The 19,099-nt window shown below is 31.3% G+C and overlaps 3 protein-coding genes across 5 annotated transcripts; 2 read left to right on the forward strand and 1 right to left on the reverse strand.

Moving 5' to 3' along the window:
- Positions 1-1,906: 1,906 nt before the first annotated feature.
- LOC114415502 (endoglucanase 25-like) lies at positions 1,907-5,139 on the forward strand. 3 transcript variants are annotated; one of them, XM_028380222.1, is made up of 7 exons: positions 1,922-2,208; positions 2,594-2,701; positions 2,787-3,094; positions 3,475-3,951; positions 4,040-4,172; positions 4,272-4,444; positions 4,540-5,139. In XM_028380222.1, exons 1-7 carry the CDS (start codon positions 2,169-2,171, stop codon positions 4,894-4,896), a joined length of 1,596 nt encoding a protein of 531 aa, XP_028236023.1. In that variant the 5' UTR covers positions 1,922-2,168; the 3' UTR covers positions 4,897-5,139. The 3 variants fall into 3 exon arrangements, with proteins under 3 accessions (XP_028236022.1, XP_028236021.1, XP_028236023.1); XM_028380221.1 differs by having other exon boundaries at positions 1,907-2,701; positions 4,296-4,444; XM_028380220.1 differs by having other exon boundaries at positions 1,916-2,701.
- Positions 5,140-5,794: 655 nt separating this feature from the next.
- Positions 5,795-7,775, reverse strand: LOC114415503 (glycolipid transfer protein 3-like). Its single transcript, XM_028380223.1, has 6 exons — positions 7,379-7,775; positions 7,231-7,286; positions 6,928-7,058; positions 6,568-6,703; positions 6,195-6,338; positions 5,795-6,102 (listed from the first exon to the last, which is right to left on the reverse strand). Exons 1-6 carry the CDS (start codon positions 7,539-7,541, stop codon positions 6,067-6,069), a joined length of 666 nt encoding a protein of 221 aa, XP_028236024.1. The 5' UTR covers positions 7,542-7,775; the 3' UTR covers positions 5,795-6,066.
- Positions 7,776-12,200: 4,425 nt separating this feature from the next.
- Positions 12,201-17,488, forward strand: LOC114415504. Its single transcript, XM_028380224.1, has 9 exons — positions 12,201-12,519; positions 12,622-12,687; positions 13,170-13,250; positions 13,357-13,410; positions 13,492-13,560; positions 16,647-16,709; positions 16,842-16,924; positions 17,026-17,091; positions 17,198-17,488. Exons 1-9 carry the CDS (start codon positions 12,304-12,306, stop codon positions 17,238-17,240), a joined length of 741 nt encoding a protein of 246 aa, XP_028236025.1. The 5' UTR covers positions 12,201-12,303; the 3' UTR covers positions 17,241-17,488.
- Positions 17,489-19,099: the final 1,611 nt, after the last annotated feature.

Consider the following 19,099-nt stretch of genomic DNA (forward strand, 5'->3'; position numbering starts at 1 on the left):
AATTTAATATCAATCAATTCAGTTCAGTGTGAGTTTAGTTCATTAATATTATTTAACCGTTCAGATAAACTGTAAATACAATTAGGCATAGTGCAATTCAAATTGAACAGCGGTAATTACTATACTAGATTTTTGTATTTCTCACTTTGAATTTTTCACTAGAGGATTTAGAAAATACACTTCAAATGACAGCTTGTGAGTAAAACAAATAAAATCCCACTATTAGACAAAGGGATGTACAGGGATAGATTACGACTTCCCTTAATGTATGACATGTTGCTTCTATAAATTTATTTTTCAAGCTATCCTTTATTTTTGAGTCTTGATTGTAAAGTTTTGTGATTAAATTACACGCATGTTTTAACGTCCATTAAGTCTCCTAAAAAAAACATCCATTAAGTAGCATCAGCCTTGACTCTCACACTACTGGCATAAGTTGAACCAATGCAAGTCTAACACAAAATTTCAAAAATAAATATTTAAATAAAACTATCTAGCATTGACTTAAATCAACTCTAATTTCAAATCAGTGTTGTTTTTGCATCAACAAAGCCAACACTAATAGCGATATTTATGGTAGTGTTCACCTGGTCAACACTACATGGTAATTAATGATATTAATTGATTTGATTGGTTAAAATTAATTGCAGATAGTATCAACTACATATATTCGGCTTATCAAAATTAACGCTAAGTTAGAAATTAATTCAAAATATGTCGTGCATTAATTAAGCTTTATTGTCAGTTTTTTCCTAAAGCATAATTAATGCCTTATGTTGGCTAAGTTGACTCAAATCTAAATAAATGGCCCACTTGGATCTTCCCCATTCTCCCCTTTTTTTTCCAACACTCCATGGTGATCTTTGCGTTTTCCAGCTACCACTGTCACACCACTGCTGCATCATCCGATCATCATTTTACATTTATTAAATATTTTTTTTTATTAAATTAGTTAACTTATAAGTTTTTATCTTTTCTGTTACCTTATAAGTTTCAGCTAACTTATAAGTTAACACACCCTTACCAAAATTGAGTGAAGAAATGATTCGATATTTAGAGTGGAGATAAAATAAAATAAATTTAAATTATCTATTAAATATCTTAAATTCTTGATGTTTACCATGTTATTTACATATTAAGAAAAATCCCACTATAATTTGGTCAAACCAAAATTTTCTCATTAAAGTAACAAACAAAGGAACTGGTCGAGAAGATAGGCGTCCCAAAGTTCAAATTATTTTGTCTCGTCTACTCCCCGTTCTTATGTCTCATATTTCTGCCGAGGACGAGGCATTGTTCATTCTGCTTCAACTTTTTTAGCTTAATTGTTACTACTATTACACTATTACAATTTTGGCAGCTATAAGTAAATATTCTCCTTTAATTGTATGGCTTTACTCTAGGGATAATCCATATAATGCTAGAATTTGGACGGCACAGAAAAGACAAACCCATGCTTTGGAATATCAACCCAAACCAATTCCAACATGCTACGGTTACCAAAAACACACAAATAATGAATATATAGCATCAATTTTTTTATTTATTAACTGTTTTTATCAGATAATCTGTAGTGTGCTAAGCTACTAGCATAGTTTAGTTTACGTGAACCAAATAGGCCTACTATATCAAACCCTTGGAGAAGATTATTTTTTGAAAAAATCTTAAGTTACAATTAGTCTCACAATAATATATATTAGAATATCATTGTTAAAAAAAATAAATATATATACTTTATCAAAATAACCAACATTAATCAAGAGGTCTAATTTAATTGATTGAATGGGTAAGTTGTGTAGAACCTCTCATACTATTTTTTATTTCAATGGATAAAAAAAATAAAAAATAGCCAATGTTAACCTTAAAAAATATACTTCTTTGAAATTCATCTGTTTCATTAGAGCAACATATATACTATTCCACACCAAGACCATATACATTTATGGTTGTGGACGCTATACAGAGATTATTTTCTAACTTTCTACAGCCAATTGGAACCCTTTTATTTGGAAAAGGTCGGAGCTAAACTCAGATAAAAGCAATGGTATAATTAATGTGATTGGTTGTGAGATGTAAGAATTTTGCAGAAAAGTATCATTCATAAACCATATACCAACAAATAAGATCGTGTTCTCCAAATTTCTCAGCCTTGTTTCCCAACCAGCTGTATGTGCATAACTGCATATACTTATCTTATTGGCAAAACAAGTAAGTTTAGATAGAACCTAGAAGCCAAATTCTTCTATGAGAGTGCATGATTTATTTTGTTCATTTCATTTTCTACCTTAACACATCCAAATATAGCAATCTTCATCAATCATGCCACCAACAGTGTCATCTACTTTTGAGTCTGAGAGGGAACCTGTGAGATATGTGCACACAGTTTCAGAGTCAGGTCGACTTCTTCCTTCAGCGAGCCGCTGGAACTCCATAGCACTAGACTTTAAACTTGCTCCTAATTCTTCCACCGCCTATGAATCTATCCCTTCACAATATCCAAAATCTGTTGACTTCAATCTTGCTATCACTGACAGGAAGCACTTTCATATTTTTATTTTTGTTTTGGTAGCAATAATTTTTGCCATCTTGGCAGCTGTTCTGCTGGCACACTTTTTACCTCAGAAGCACAAGCATCAAGGGTCTTCAATCAATCTCAAACTGGCAATAAACCAGGCTCTAACGTTTTATGATGCTCAAAAATGTACTACTTCTCTTTGTGCTGCTACACATTTCCTTCTTTGTTTTTTGTCTTGGTGTAGTTCAACAATGAATTTTATTTTTGGCAGCTGGACACTATCCAAGGAACAGTCCAGTGAAATTTAGAGGAGATTCAGGATTACAGGATGGGAATTTGGCTAAGACTGATCTTACTGGTGGATTTTATGATTCTGGCAACAACATTAAGTTTACCTTCACCACAGCTTATACTATGACCTTGTTGAGTTGGACTGTTATTGAATATCATAGTAAATATGCTGATATTGGTGAGCTTGATCATGTGAGGGACATCATCAGATGGGGTAGTGACTACCTGCTCAAGGTGTTCATTCCCCCAAGTTCAACAGCTGGATCAAACCTTACACTGTATTCCCAGGCAAGTTATAATTTTTTGTAGGGAATGGATCTTCTCATTTATATGATAATATGACAGTCATGTTCAAAGAAAAGTGCTAACAATACATTCTTTATTATGGGTTAAAATTTAGTAGAAATTTCAAAATGAGACTCATTGTATAAGTAGAACCTGCAAAATTTTGTAATTTCACATAAATTTCAATCAATAGTAGAAGACTAGAGAGTATTCAAAAAAGTGTATTAGAGAGTGTTGGTACCATTTCTCAAATCATGTTAAAATATGACATGAGACTAATGAGAAGACTCATTATCATTTTTGTACCATAACTCCTATTCTTTATTACATACAAATAGCTACAAAAAGAAATTGTTCTATTTTGTTTTATTCAATTTCATTAGGTTGGAAGTACCATTAGTAATAATAACAATGAGCAAAATGATGTGAGTTGCTGGCAACGACCTGAAGATATGACATATGAGAGACCAGTTTCAATTTGTGATGCCTCTGCTTCAGATTTAGCTGGTGAAATTGTGGCAGCATTATCTGCATCATCGATGGTATTTGAAGAAGACAAGGATTACTCAAGGAGACTTATCCAAGCAGCAGAAAGCCTCTTTGAGGCGATCACAAGTGAAGATCCTACAGAACACGGGACCTACACCATGGTTGATGCATGTGGAAAACAAGCAAGAATGCTTTATAACTCAACTAGCTACAAAGATGAGTTGGCTTGGGGAGCAACTTGGTTATTTCTTGCTACTGAAAACGCTGATTACCTTGCAACTGCAACTGAAATTTTTTTATCAGCCAAGGGTGATGAACCAAGTGTTGACAAAGGGGTTGTTTATTGGAATAACAAGCTCAATGCTGTGGAGGTAACTTTAATAGACACATAAACTGAATTTTCAGGAGAATTTGAGAAGAAATCTTAGCATAGTTTTCTTTTTAAACTGATCTTTGTAGATTTTGCTTACCGGTATTCGATTCTTCCGTGATCCTGGCTTCCCACATGAGGATGCTTTGAAACTCTCATCAAACTCTACCGATGCCCTCATGTGTTCTTATCTATTCAATAAATACTTTAGCAGGACACCTGGTATAGTTCTCTGATCAATTGTAACACACACCATTAGCTTGTTTTGAATTATTTGCTTCATTTATCTACGTATATGATTCATATTAAACATAATGGTAGGTGGATTGATTATCCTGAAACCAGATAATGGTCCATTACTCCAGTATGCTGCTACAGCATCCTTTCTCAGTAAATTGTACAGTGATTACCTTGATCATCTCAAAATGTCTGGTGCAAGTTGCAAGACTGATGCATTCTCGGTGGAAATGCTTCACGATTTTGCTACTTCTCAGGCAAATTCCTAGCCTCCTGATCACTATTTGCATTGTTGCCTAAAAATTGGGAAAAAAAAAACTAATTATGCTTCCTTCTGTTATGTGCTCTTCAGGTTAGCTACATCTTGGGGCAAAACCCTATGAAAATGAGTTATTTGGTGGGCTATGGTGACAGGTTTCCTCTCCAGGTTCATCACAGAAGTGCATCAATCCCTTGGAATAACCAACCCTACCGTTGTGAAGATGGTAAGAAATGGCTAAACTCTAAAGATCCAAATCCACAGGTTCTTTTGGGAGCCATGGTGGGAGGACCAGACACTAATGACAATTTCGTGGATCAAAGGACCAACCAAAAGTTCACTGAGCCAAACATAGCAAGCAATGCTGGCTTAGTTGCAGCACTTATTGCACTTCAAGATCCTCCTTATAATTCACGTGACTTGAAAAACTCATTGTGGGGATGGACTTGATCTATATTTGAACATGTCCATTGGAACATGTGCATTGAACATCAATCATTTGATTGATGGAATTTTAATCATGCTGTACTTGTCATCTAATGTAAAGTTCACTCAACTACCATGCAATTTTGTGTGAGGAAAGACCTGGAAATATAAGATTTTTTACGCAATGAATGTATGATTATTCAATTGAGTGTATTCACTCGTGAAATTATTGTGAAAAATAAAAAAAAAATCTGTTCGTGCGGACCACTTTATTTGGAGGAACGTTTAATGATATCTTCAAGGTTGGCATTTCTTCTAAATAAAATAGAAATATCCTGTCTGTGGAAGTAACAAATCTTAGGAAAGTGAAAAAGAGAGTGACGTATTTGCAATCACAAGACTTCCGTTAATAAGTTAAACCATATGCAGACCTATCATTTTTTATCTTTGAAAATTTGTGCGAGCACTACACTGAAGCATGCCCTTTCTAAGTTTCTATTACCCAATATAAGAAGAAATGGTTGTGCTCATAGACATCACTCAACTATGACCATCAAGCAGTGGATTTCTTTTTAACTGTATTGTAAATCATTATTGAAATAGCATGAATCTCTTTGATCTCACGGATGAGTTTGATCCATAAAATCTCCATCCTTCAAATTTAGATGAAATTTTAATGCAGGGAATGTAAGCCTGTGGATGAAACTGAAAGCTAACTTTATCTCAATGTGGTTTTCTAGAAGTATCACGATTCACCCTTTCTTGCGTATAAATTTAACTTTCACATTTGTCATATTCAACATTAATTAACTTTGCACGTTTTGGGGAGACATTAGGTCAGTCTAGTGGTTGGTAAAGGGTGAAGGAAGAAGGGATGGAGAAGAAGTCGCATGTTTACTCCAATTGACATTTCTAACAAAACTAATAAACTAACATTTATAAATAAATAAAAACTTTACATGCTTGGATGTAACATGGCCATAAATTAGATCTTTCAAGTAGACAATAAAACTTGGAATTCAACATTTACAAATTTGATGTATAAAATCTATATCGAGCAGCAGAAACCAAACTTGTAATTACGACATAGCTGTGTTGACGAAGATTTTACTATACAAGCTATTTACATGAAAACAGTGGGGGAAGGAAGCCAAAATATACCCTACACAAAACTGCACATTAGTTCTTCTATCTTCAGGTTGACTTAATCCTGTCCAAGTTATACACTTTCTGCAAAATAAATATTCATGAAGTAAGATGAAAGGAAATTGAATGAACATGACGGATTGATGTTATGTTAGGAAGCATGAAGTTATGCTTACAAGAATACAATGAACATCCTCAAGAAAAGGAACAAGCAGGGAAACCAAGATCTGCATTTTCTCCTTTAGGGTTTCACAGTTTTCATCTTTTTCCTTGAGGAGATCCATGAAAGTTTTACTATCTGGCACTAGTTTTTTAGCCACCTGCAGTACTATTTCTGTTAGTTCAGCAAGAACCAATTGCACAATTTTGGTCACTGATCTTAACTAGGCAAGTTTTACATAAAGCACAGAATTTCATGAGGTAAAAAAATTAATAAATAAATTTCCCTGGACCAGACAAGCTGAGATGAAACATATAGGTTAGCCTGTAAAATCCATCAAAAGCATAAACATGATTGAACAAATGAAGAAAGGAACAAATGGTTATTACTCTGAAAGCGGCTGACGAAATCCATCCATGCCATGGTGACAAGGTTACATCATAACATTCTTGAACTATTTGCTCCATATCCTTTTTAGGATCGTTTTCTAGTGATTTTAACAATGCTGAGGAGAAATCCAGGGACCTGCAGAGTGGCACATCTGTATTCATTAAGCAATTTACACATAAGGAAAGTATACACTATACAAGGAAAGATTATTTCTGCTGTTATTTAATCTGAGTAACAGTTGTTAGCCTGTTTTATTTTTCTCAACAATTTTTAGAGCTGAAACTGATGAAACAACCTAAACCCAAGTATGAGGGAATAACATAATAGGAAAAGAAAGCAACAACATAATATATGTTTACCTAGTGAGCCAAAGAAAGGCTTTACTACAACTAGACCTCTTCCTTGATTTGCCTTTGCTAGCTTCTGATTTCAATATTTCAACCAAATTTGAATTCATTGAGGGATTCAATTCATGCATCACTTCCAACCTCTGCAGTGACACATAACTTAATAGCATAAGCCAATAATTGGTAGTTGGCTGTTCGATCAATGTGCAATTATATGTTAACTGAAAAACTACCAGTCAATACACCTCATACAGAGATAGTTTCCCTTCAAGTGAACTGATTCAATTAAGAGTTTAGAATTTAATCTGCATGTACCTTAATATTCTGGGAAACGTCTTGTCTCAAAACGGCCATCGTTGGTCCTATCTTATCTGCAAGAGAGCATCAATCAAGCATAATGACAATGTGTTTGGTGTTACATCACATTCATGTTTTCAAATATAAACAAAGTGTGTAAACCCACCAAGAACTTGTAGAACCAAGTGACATAGAGACAGGAAAGGCTTGGTGGGGATGTGAGCAATCATGACATGATTTCCTTCAGGTTTGACTATAACCAGCATAGACAACTCTTCAATTGCAGATTTAATCTCTGATCTCTTCTCCATATCTCTGCTCCTCTTCATTTCCCTTATTGTTACCTTCCCTCACTCTCCCTCTTCCACTTCTCTTATATACAAACATATATGTTATGTTAGTGTATAGCTTCCAATACCACCCAATTGGGCTTTATATAAATACCTCTAGCTAGCTTGAAACCTTGAACTTCCAACTGCAATTAATTGTTTCAATTATATATTATCTTGCTCCCAGATAGAGAGAGATAGAAAGAGAAATTTTCAAAATTTTGATCAAGTGGTTCAACCAATGACTGAATCTTGCTTTGCCCACCGTGCCAATTATTTAATTGTTCTTCACATCTGGTAAAACAGCTAGTTTGGCTTCAACTCTTTTTTTTTTTCCATTCTATTGATTTGTTAATAATATTCTTGTGCTATCAGTTTCCCCTGTAAGTCATTGATGGTGACTTTTTATTTGACCTTGTAGTTATCATCAATCCCTCTCTTACCTTGTGTTAATAAAACATTATCCGAATAAATCAAATTTGTATGGGTCCCATGGCTGAAAATTGACAAGGCCTAAGATTCTAGCCGTTTATCTGTTGCTGGCATTAACACTAGTTGTTACTGCTACTTAGAATTTATACATTTTGGTGTTAAATATTGGGCCTTGCGTCAGGACTGACAATAGTAGGATATGCTTTCAAAATTGGGGGAGAATGTACTACTCCTTAGGCCCGTGGCATATGATGATTGATGAACAGAAAAAATATAGTTCATTACAAGGACAAGACAAGTTTGTTTGAGTTAAAATAAATTAGGTCCCCATATATATATATATGAATGAACTACAACTATAGATTATTGTTAAATAATTTAAAATCAATTTATAGTTTAGATACAATTGTTGAAGTAATTATTTCAAAAAAATATGTACACTATCGATACATTTTAAATTAATTTATTTAAAAACAGTCAGGACAAATTAAAAGTTTAAAATCAATACACAAAATAAAATGTATGGTGTGTATATTTTTTTTTTCTCTTTTTAAAAGAGTTTAATTTTTATGTACAATTAACAATGTAATAATCAATTATAAATAATTTATATATGATTTTTATAATAATTAAGATAATAATTAATAATTTTATCATTATATATAATAATCTATAACTAAATAAGGGTATAAAAAATTACACTAAAAATATATTTATTATTTTTTAAAAATTTAAATGGAAGTATGCTAATTGGATAAGTTTTGAAATTGCGGGTGTCTTATATCAAATCGACCCAACGATAGCATTCAAAGAATAAGAGTAAAGGTATGTTTAAATTTTCGATAAGAGTATTTCAAAAATATGTTTGAAAGTCATATATAGAGCATGTTTGTTTTCCAAAATATGTACTATTAAATCATGGTACACAAACATACACTTGATTACATCCCAAAATAAAATTTATTCTAAAAACTAAATTTGGATAAACAAAACTTAAAATACTTTTACAAACTTAATTTATAAACTTAGTTATAACCTAAACTTAAGTTTATAAATTTTAATCAACGTACTATTAAATCATGCTAGATAGACAAATGGAAATATGTTAATGTGCTTAAAGAACAGAATTATATTTCTTGTGTGCCTTTTATTAAAGTCGTCCGTCATCCATGACGTAAAACGTTAGAAAGAACATAACTTGCTGAAATTTTGATATTAATTACGTACGGGCTATTCATCTACAATAGAAAATACAATTCTATATATGTGTAATATATGGATATGGACTTCATAATACATACACATGTATATATATGGATATGGAAGTGTGTGTGAACGTGTTAGATTCTTTTGGAAGTTGCAGAATTATATTGTTAAATTAGTTTTTTTTAGTCTTTTAATTTTTTTAAGTTTAATTTGATTTTCTAACTTTTTAAATTGATTTAATTTGATCATTTAATTTAATTTATAAAAAATCACACTTTTTATAAAAAATCACACTTTTCAAAATCATCACCTAGTAATTTTAAATTGCCATAAAATACATATTTTTCAAAAAAAATAATCAATTTTAAAAATTAAAGAATTAAATTAAAACCAAAATAAACTATAAGATCAAATTGAATTGATTTTAAAGATTAGAGAATTGAATTAAACAAAACAAAAATTAAAGGATTAGATTAAACTTAAATAATAAATTAGAGGAAAAAAAACTAATTTAGCCTAATTATATTTTTCTGATTTATTTAATTACTGATCCGGGAAAGATGACACTAGTTTCAGTTTGAATTTTAAATTACAAAATATCATTAATACAAATTAATATCTAAAGACGGCAATCCGATATCATCACAATAATATTTACTTTTCACGTATTATTAAAACTGCAAGTAATTAATAATCACTCGAACTATTTTTGAAATTCATTTGAGATTTGATCCAATAATTTTGAAATTAATCACTCACAAATTAAAAGTTTTTTGATAAAATATTTGAAAAATTAAATTCGTTTAAAATTAATTGTCTCACTCAATTAGAGATTACATGTATAAAAATAATAAATTAATTTAATCAACCTAAATTTATTTCAAAGATAACGAAAATTATATTTAAAAGTATTTAAAACATGTACATTCAGAAATAATTAATTTTAAAATGTCTTAATTATTTTAATTAATAAAAATCAATTTTAAAGACTACTTATAAATAATTTATTGTATGTAATATTAATTGAAGCAATTTAAGTATTAATTACTAAGATATTTTTTTAACTATATATATATATATATATATATATTTGAGAAGCTAAAATATGATATATTTAAAAATAATTTAATAATATAAAATTATATTAAAAAAATATTTAATAAATGGGTTTAGCTAACATTTGCATGCGTGCATATATTATGAGTTTTGTTACACCCATTGATTTAAGAATTTTATTATTTCTGTCTTAATTTTAATAAATAATTTGACATTTTTCAATTTAAATAAACAAACTTGTTCATTATCTTTTTTCCAATTATCTCTCCTATTATATTTTTTAAAATAAATAAAATCATTATTTATTATTACTATTGTGGTCATCTCTATTTTCATCACCACGCTCACCATTAGTATCATCATCAATTCATCATCATAAACATCATTATCATTGTTATCATCATCAATTGACAATTGACATCAATTTTACTTTTACTAATTTTATTGTTAGTGTTGTCATGATAGCCTTTATGACCATCACTATTAATGTTTTTATTATAATTATTATCATTGTCTCCACATTTTCTATTGTAGTCATTATCATTATCATGGTTATCACATCATTGTTTGATAATAATGACAAAAATTATGAAACAACAATAATAATGGAGGAAAAAATAACAATGATGGTAAAAGACGAGGCCAATAATAAAGATAAAAATATAATTTTTCTTATAAAAAAAGTAGAGAGATAATTATGGGGGGAAATGATGAAATAGATATTTTTTATGCTAGTGAAAATGAAATATATTATTGTGGAGGGGGAGATAATAATGGTGACAAAATATGAATTCTTTTCAAAAAAAATAATAAAGAGAAATAATTGGAGAAAAAATAGCATGGAATATGTTTTTTTTTAATTAAAAGGATGATTTTTTTAAAAAAAAATTAAGACAAAATGATGTTTGCTTTTTAGAAACAACATTGTCTTTCATCAATCTAACTAAATCAGGTGAGTCCTAAATAATGAAGCTTTTTTTCCATTGTTTGTTTACAAACAAAAAACAATATCTCCGCCCAAAAACAAATGATAATTTATGGTTGTCGGCAAAAAATATAAACCCAGTTGAGTTTACAAATTTATTAGTATTTTCAATAGGAGTTCCAAAGTCCAAACTGTGGTCCCACCTTCCTTTACTGGTAAATTGAAGGAAACCAACCTCGTATTTAATCTAATTGACTAATTATATGTTCTTTCCCTGTAAATAATGCGGTTGTTGTGGCATGTGCAATGGGCTCCTCTACGTCTATTTCATTTGAAACTTATACGCTTCAATTTTATTTTATTTTAATTTTTGTTTATTGTCATAATAAACTTTTTAAATAATATCAATTAATATCACCACCGCGAATCGAATGACACGAGGTTATTTAAGCTTAATAAATGAGTCTAAATTCAAGTACACAATATAAGCATCATAAAATACTCAAATAAAATTTTTTATTATCAATAATAATCCTACCCGATATCTCTTAAAGAATATTCTTATGGTTTATAAAAAAAACAATACATCATTTAATTATATATGTTTTCATATTATAACTAAATATTAATATGTCTTTAATCCAAGTAAAATTGAGTTGAAATTGCTTAAGCATAATTTCATATTTGATTATTGTGAATGAAAAAATATGATTAAAAAATATTTTATTAAAAATAATTAATCAAATTTATTGAACGAATAAAGTGATGGACATAGTCGATAAATATTCATATGATATCATGATAATCTAAAAATGTTAAAATTAAATAGTGTAAAATTTGCATTAATAATTATTAAAATAAAACATATAATTTATATATTTTCATGGGTTAAAGCTAAAAAGAGTTTTTTTTCCTTATTTTTTTATCGAGCCTGATGGTTTCATTTCTAATCGAAGTACTTGGGTTTTAATAAGTGGGCCATGTTACAAAATAGGCCCATTAAGAGTGGTTACTAGGACCAGCACAACCCAAAAGTGTGGAAAAACGAAGACCAGAAAAGAAACAGAGTGATTGAAGAAGAAGATGATAATATTGATGATGGAGAATTGAGGTTGGAGTTGGAGTGAGTAACCCAGCACAGCAATGGCATTGAGACTGAGACTCAAAGTGTCTTCAATTGGGTCACCTTTTCTGCAGTTAGGTTCTTCTGCAAGTGCAGCATGCTCTGTTTCCAAACTTGGTTTTCATCCACCACGCTTGCAACTCAACAAAAATTCACACCCAATAAGGCTTTTTGTTCGGGCTGCTAGAATTGAGTCCAAAGGTGTTACCTTGGGTTTCAGGACCCCACAATTTCAGGTATTTACCTTCCCCATTCCAACTTTTTTTTTTGGTTAATATTTTCTTTGAAACATGGAATAATTGAATTATTTATTTTAATTTTTATTGAAATTGAATTAGCTTCCGGAGCCCCTTACCGGGACGACCTGGACATTGGATGATTTTGAAGCTTATCCAGCTCTACTGGTAGGATGCCACTTAGTCTCCATTCTTTATGCTTTTTTTTTTCTTTTTTTTTTAATCAACTTTCTTTGTTTTTCTCACTTCACTGATTATTCTTATGTTATGTTTGAAGCCTTAAATATATAATTGGAAAAGAGTAGATTTAACTGTCACAGTGGTAGCATTTCCATGCAAGTTCTATATTCATGCAATAATTCATTTATGTATGAATACCAGCTAGTAAGTAATTTCCTGTCTGCTTAATTATGAGATTCTTATGTCTTTACTTATGTAAGATATTTAGTTCCAGTTGCCGAGTTGTATAGGCACCAAAAATTAAGGGAAACCATTTTATGGCTAAGTCTTATGAACTGTTTTAGTGGCTCTTCCTTATGAATTATGATGCATAAAGCATGAGTGTTAGTAAAACCTTTCTCTTCTTGCTAATTTAGTGACACTGTGATATTTTTACCTGCTCAGTTTTTCCTCTTTTTGTGGCCTTGCAGGTTATGTTTATATGCAATCACTGTCCATTTGTTAAGCACCTGAAAAAAGACATTGTAAAGCTTACAAAGTTCTATATGGAGGTAGTCAAATCAATTACCCTGGAAGAAATATTTTTCCTTCTTCAGGAGCAGGTTGGACTTGCACAAGTAAAATCCGTTATAAGAATATTCTATCCTTTTTCTACAGAAAGGACTTGCCGTCATTGCCATATCTTCAAATTCCGTAGCCACACACCCCCAGGTTCTAGTAACTTCATATCCTGGAATAAAGCTGCATTTAAAGTATTGAATGATTTGTGCAAGTTGGAATTGTGCCTCACAGGATGGTCCAGAATTCATGGCAGAAGATGCTAAACTGTTTGGTTATCCTTTCCCATACCTATATGATGAGGTATGCTTAAGTAAATCTTAATCTGTTTTATTTGTTCACTTGCTTTATTAGATGCGCAGATGTCTACACAGCTTTGCCTGTCTAATTGTATATTATTATCTGATCAGTCATGAAAATCATCCTTTTTATGGACATACTTTTACATTCTTCAGTGACATTATCTGAGTTGGACTCCTTTAGCCTACAGTTAGATTTTTGTTTGCATTGTAATGTGGGGGTGAATTTCATGTTGATAAATGAGAGTATGAAACTACTATAACCTACTACTAAAAATCATGTTAAACAGAGTTTTCCAAACTCTATCATTGTTAACTCATTGACAAGTACACCAAAGTGTCTCAAGTAATCAGAAGTCGGAGTGTCTAATCTATAGGAACTTTGTTTGAACTTAGATTGATGCAAACCCAATTTACAAGCAAAAGATAAGAAATTTAAAATAAAAGATAAAGAGAGGTAAAAAAATAAGATAAAGATTTAAATTAAAAGATGATAAAGATGATGATTAAAGGTAAATTCAGAATTTAAAATATGTTGGGCCTAGTATGCCTAACTACCCTTGATGCAATGTTAAGATATTTTCCTATTTAATGCTATTCCAATTTCCACGAACACTCAACCTGAAGAGCATAATTTATCTATTTTTTCTCCCAAATCCCTTTGCATGTAGAGGCAAAACAAAATCATTTTATCCCTAACAATGAATTGTTTAGATGCACTTTTTCAGTTTTTTAGAACTTATCATTTTCCAATGTATAATCCCTAAAACTAATGAATGGGTGATCAGACCATACAATAAAGATGAAAAACAAAAAAAAGGTCATAGAAACAGAAATTGCATTTAACAGATAATAAGAGCATTACAAGGGCATTGACTATCAGACGCTCAACAGAGGGAGTTTAGCCTCTCATTGTCATGAAAAACTTTACACTTTAGGGGTTAATGTGAATAGAAAAAGGGAAGAGAGGGATAAAGGAAGAGAAAGGGATAATAGACATAGAAGGAGAGTTTCCCCTATTTAAGATACGTAGGATGTATTGTTAGCTCAATTGACAAGTGTACCAATTTGCACAAGTAGTAATTAAAACGGTAAGACCGAATATCGTGTCCACAGGGAATTTGTTATACTTAGATATCGCATATTCAGTTTGAAAACATTTTGAATTGCAGTAAAATAAAGCAGAGGAACTCATTCATGTTTCAAATTCTTTAATTAATTTTTATAGACTTAAAAACACATAACAAAACAAACGCAAAACTGTATAACAGAACAAATATCAAGATAAAAACGTCGGAGTGTATTCTACTGAACTTTCTCTTGCCGTAACTCTATAGGTTTTTCTCTATTTAATGTTACTCTAATGTTCTTGCACCGTCAAATTACTCTAACCGTAATTCCTCACATGAAAGAGTCTAATCCTCTTAGTTTTGTTCTGGATTCCTCAACAAACTCATTCTAAGCGAGCTGCACTACGCACAAGATGCAACATTTACTAGATTACTGCACACTATTCCTAGAAATGCAGACTTCTAGTTGCTCTACCAAGTTCTAAGGACTTTAAGCATTTTCCAATACTCAAAACCTAACAAAACATATAAATGGGTGATCAAGCCACAAATATGTAAAATAAATACAGATAGAAGCAAAGAACACTAGTAATAACATTAAATAGATAGTTAGAAATTTTACATCAAGAGTGCTCAGTAGAAAAACTCCCCAACGATGAAGTGTTTAGCTCTCCATTAGCAAGGAGGGCTTAATACAAAGGTGAAATGATGTTGGAATGAAAGAAAATGGTAAAAGTATGAAGAAAATGTCTTCTCTTCAGCCTTAGTGTCTTCTTCCTTTCCTCTCACGTTGTTTGTCCTTTCACTTCCCTCTATTCTCTGTGTTTTAAAGACTTTTCAGCTTACGAAAGCGTGCTCAGCGAGCATGTCTCGCTGAGCGAGAGTAAGTGGTTGTACGTTAAGTGAGCTTGGACGCGCTAAGCGAGAGAAGAGACAACATCCTCGCTAGGCGGGCTGGTCGCGCGCTAAGCGCGTTGCTCTCTGGTTCAACATTCTCTAGGGTTTTGTTCTCGCTTAGCGAGTCTGGCTCCCTCACTAAGCGGATGAGCCTCGCTTAGCCGATCTAGCTCGTTGAGCGAGCCCTTCAGCAACATTTCAAAATCTTTTCTTCTTTAGTCTAAAATCCCAATTAAATTCAACATTAGTCACAAAAATTGGAATTTCCACTGTATAAATTCACACAAAAATAAATTATTTACAAATCTCGCAAAAGAAACCATAAATTAGAGGTATATTGCTACTTTATCTTTTATTTTTAATGCATTGAAAGCTCCTGAATAACAATTAATAAGATGTATTCATTAGAGAGCTCTAAGTCTTGGTGTCTCAGTGTGTCTTTCTCTTTTTCTTCCTACTCCTTTTATAGGTTTAGCCTAAGTTAGTTTAATTTTCACGTGACCTCGTGCTTAACACGAGTTTTCGCGCTAAATACACCTTTGGGCTTCTTCGTGGATCTTCTTCGCATAAGTGCGTGAGTTGACCACTATGCAAGGTGATGCGCTGAGCCTGATAAAAAATTGCAAAGTTAAAGTAAAAAAATTATTATCATTCTTAGTCAAAATTAACTATCAAATTAACTCAAATTTTGTAGTTATCAATCATGAAAAGTGAAAATTCATAAGAATCATGGAAAAAGGAGGTCAATCTGAATTGTTTCTCCTTATTAAAACATGTGTCCTTACAGGTGTGATATCTTAAATGAAAATGGGGGAGGGTGGGGAGGTGTAGGTTTTGGCTCTTTAGGTGGAAACCAACTGAACCAAGTATTGTTTTTGTTGAATTATTTAATTGAAAAACTAATGTGTTTATTTTTATGATGTGAATATCACAATTAACATTTTTATCCTAAAACTGGAAGCACTTTTCCGATAGCAATTACTCAAATTGAACTGAATCTTTGCTGTGGATGACTTTTTGGCTCCTGGAGTTAATTGCAAGCAACCGACTTAGAAGAACTGATGTTATATTTGTCTGTAATTTGGTAAAACACTGATATTTGATGGAATGTATTTTGATGCAGTCACAGGATGTTGCACAACATTTTGGAGCAGTTTGTACACCAGAATTTTACCTTTTCAAAAAGGTAAAATTAAGCCAATGTCCAGTATTGTTCATTGTATTGCTCATTGATCAGCATGACTTTGATTTGGGGTTAAAGTAAGCCCTCAAATGTCAGTGTATATCGTATATTTATCAATTAATTGATTGGTAACAGGATGGTCGAAGGCCGTTTGAGCTGGTTTATCATGGTCAATTTGATGATTCACGCCCAAGTAATAATGTACCGGTCACTGGAAGGTTGTTGGTTTCTTATATTGTATTAGCAGTGAACAATTAATTGACCGTTTTTAATTTCTCGACAGTAGTAACCAACTAACCATTTGATTTTCTACATAAAGAGACTTGAGCTTGGCAATAGATCGTGTTCTTAGTGGCCAACCTGTACCATCAGAGCAAAAACCTAGGTACTTTGTTCATATTCTTCTCCTTTTAATTGTTTAAGAATCTTTCAAGTTTAGGTCTCTGTTGCATTCACGTGCTTAAGGTCATTGTTTCTCTATTTGCATGAAGTGTTGGATGCAGCATAAAGTGGCACCCAGGGAAGAAGTTTTGATTGATAAACTGTAATTATTTTGTTCATTAAAAGTTTCTTTTTCAGGTTTGCTATGCTTTATGTAATGTCACTAACCATATTAGACTGTTACACCTTATTTTCTTTCCATTCAGTGTGACTTGTAAGGAAATGGTGTCATTTGTGGTTCTTATAGTTACTGTGTATTTCACATAAGTAATAAGTTGCATACTATAGTGCGCGCTAATGAATACATTTTAATTGTAATAACAAGGGAATTTGTTTTGCAATCCTCCTAGAAATACAACCATATTTATTATATTTTATTTTTTGATAAACTATTTATGATATTTTCTAATATGTGGGATTTGATATTTGATTATTTACATATCCTTTAAAATAATGCTAGTTTTTTAAATTCATGCCTAGAGTTGCAACTAAAAATATGAATTTAATTAAATGTACTAACAATGTAATTTTTTTTACTTTGTCATCTGATTATATATAATAAGATTATTAACTTTTATATTATTAAAAATCATATTTTTAATTAGTTGACGATATACAAATCTTTATTCCATAAAAAAATACAAATCTTTACATTAATAATATATAGAAATGAAACTCTAAATATGTAGATACAATAGAAGATTAAATTACACTAACATCCTCTCTCATGTTTGTCACCTCTCTTTTTTAGACGCATCATTGAAAAATCATCATGGGGTGTCCGTGTGATTCGTCTCATAATTGATACTTTCCAAATTTCCAGATTGCTAAAGACCAATATATCATCATTAACATGGTCCAGTTCTTTGAATGTAAATGGCCTAATCATTTTAATGTGGCGAAACAAGTGAACGAAGTAGTAACTTTAAAGTTTAAAGTATGAAGCCATGGACCCCAAAAAAGTACCAAGATATTTTGCTCGATCTGTTTCTTTTTAGACTAATTTACATGTATTATAGTTGTCCACTAATCTTGGTTCCACTTTTTTTTACTGATCCAGCGTTATCTAGTTGTCATCTTTACGGGAAAAACCTTCTTTACCTGTAATTTAAATTTGTGCCCTTATTACTCTAGTCCAAATGATTTTATGCCGGAAAATTTAGTCTTTTCAATTGTGATTGAATAGCCTTTTTTTAAGGTATCATTTGAGTAGCCTTTATTTTCACCAATTTTTTTTAATAGCCTTATTTATAGTAAACAAATGAAGTCTTGGCTTCTACGTTTATTTTTTCTTAACTTCCCTCGGGAATTCACTGGATCCAGATATAAAAAGAGCAGAAGCTATGCTAATTCAATAAGGCATTCAAAAATAATTCCTCGACATTTAATTTTTTTACCCTCTGTTTGTACCCAAGTGGAAGAGAGAAAAATCTTTCACCTATCGTATCTTTTACTTTTGTCTTTCTTCCTAACCAAAATGTTTTTTTTAAACCACTTTTAGTAATAACTTAAATCACTTTAAAAAAGATCTTAGCTTCAAGTTTTATGAATGAAAAAACCTAATTGAAAAGAGAAACATTTACTAAGAGTCCTAGACAAACCCTAATATGCTCTAAGAGCCATAATCTCACATAATAAAACTTCACATAAAATCACTTTTAAAACTGGTTTTAAAATCAATTTATGGTTCAAAACCAGTTCAATAAAATCCAAACCGGTTTTATATATAGAAGAATATGATTTAGTTTTTAAATCCAAACAATTTTTAGTGATTTGATTAAAAAATTAAAAAAAAACCAAACCATCCACTAAGTATAAAGAAACTAGACGTAAAAGTATCTAAGCCTTAATGCATGTGTGTGCACTCTAAACTAAAGTAACACACGCACCTACATACAGAAAGTTTGTTTAGAAGCATTATTCACACCTTGTCTTTGAACCATAGTCATTAT

Source organism: Glycine soja, chromosome 6 (assembly GCF_004193775.1).
Source record: "Glycine soja cultivar W05 chromosome 6, ASM419377v2, whole genome shotgun sequence".
NCBI classification, from domain to species: Eukaryota; Viridiplantae; Streptophyta; class Magnoliopsida; order Fabales; family Fabaceae; genus Glycine; species Glycine soja.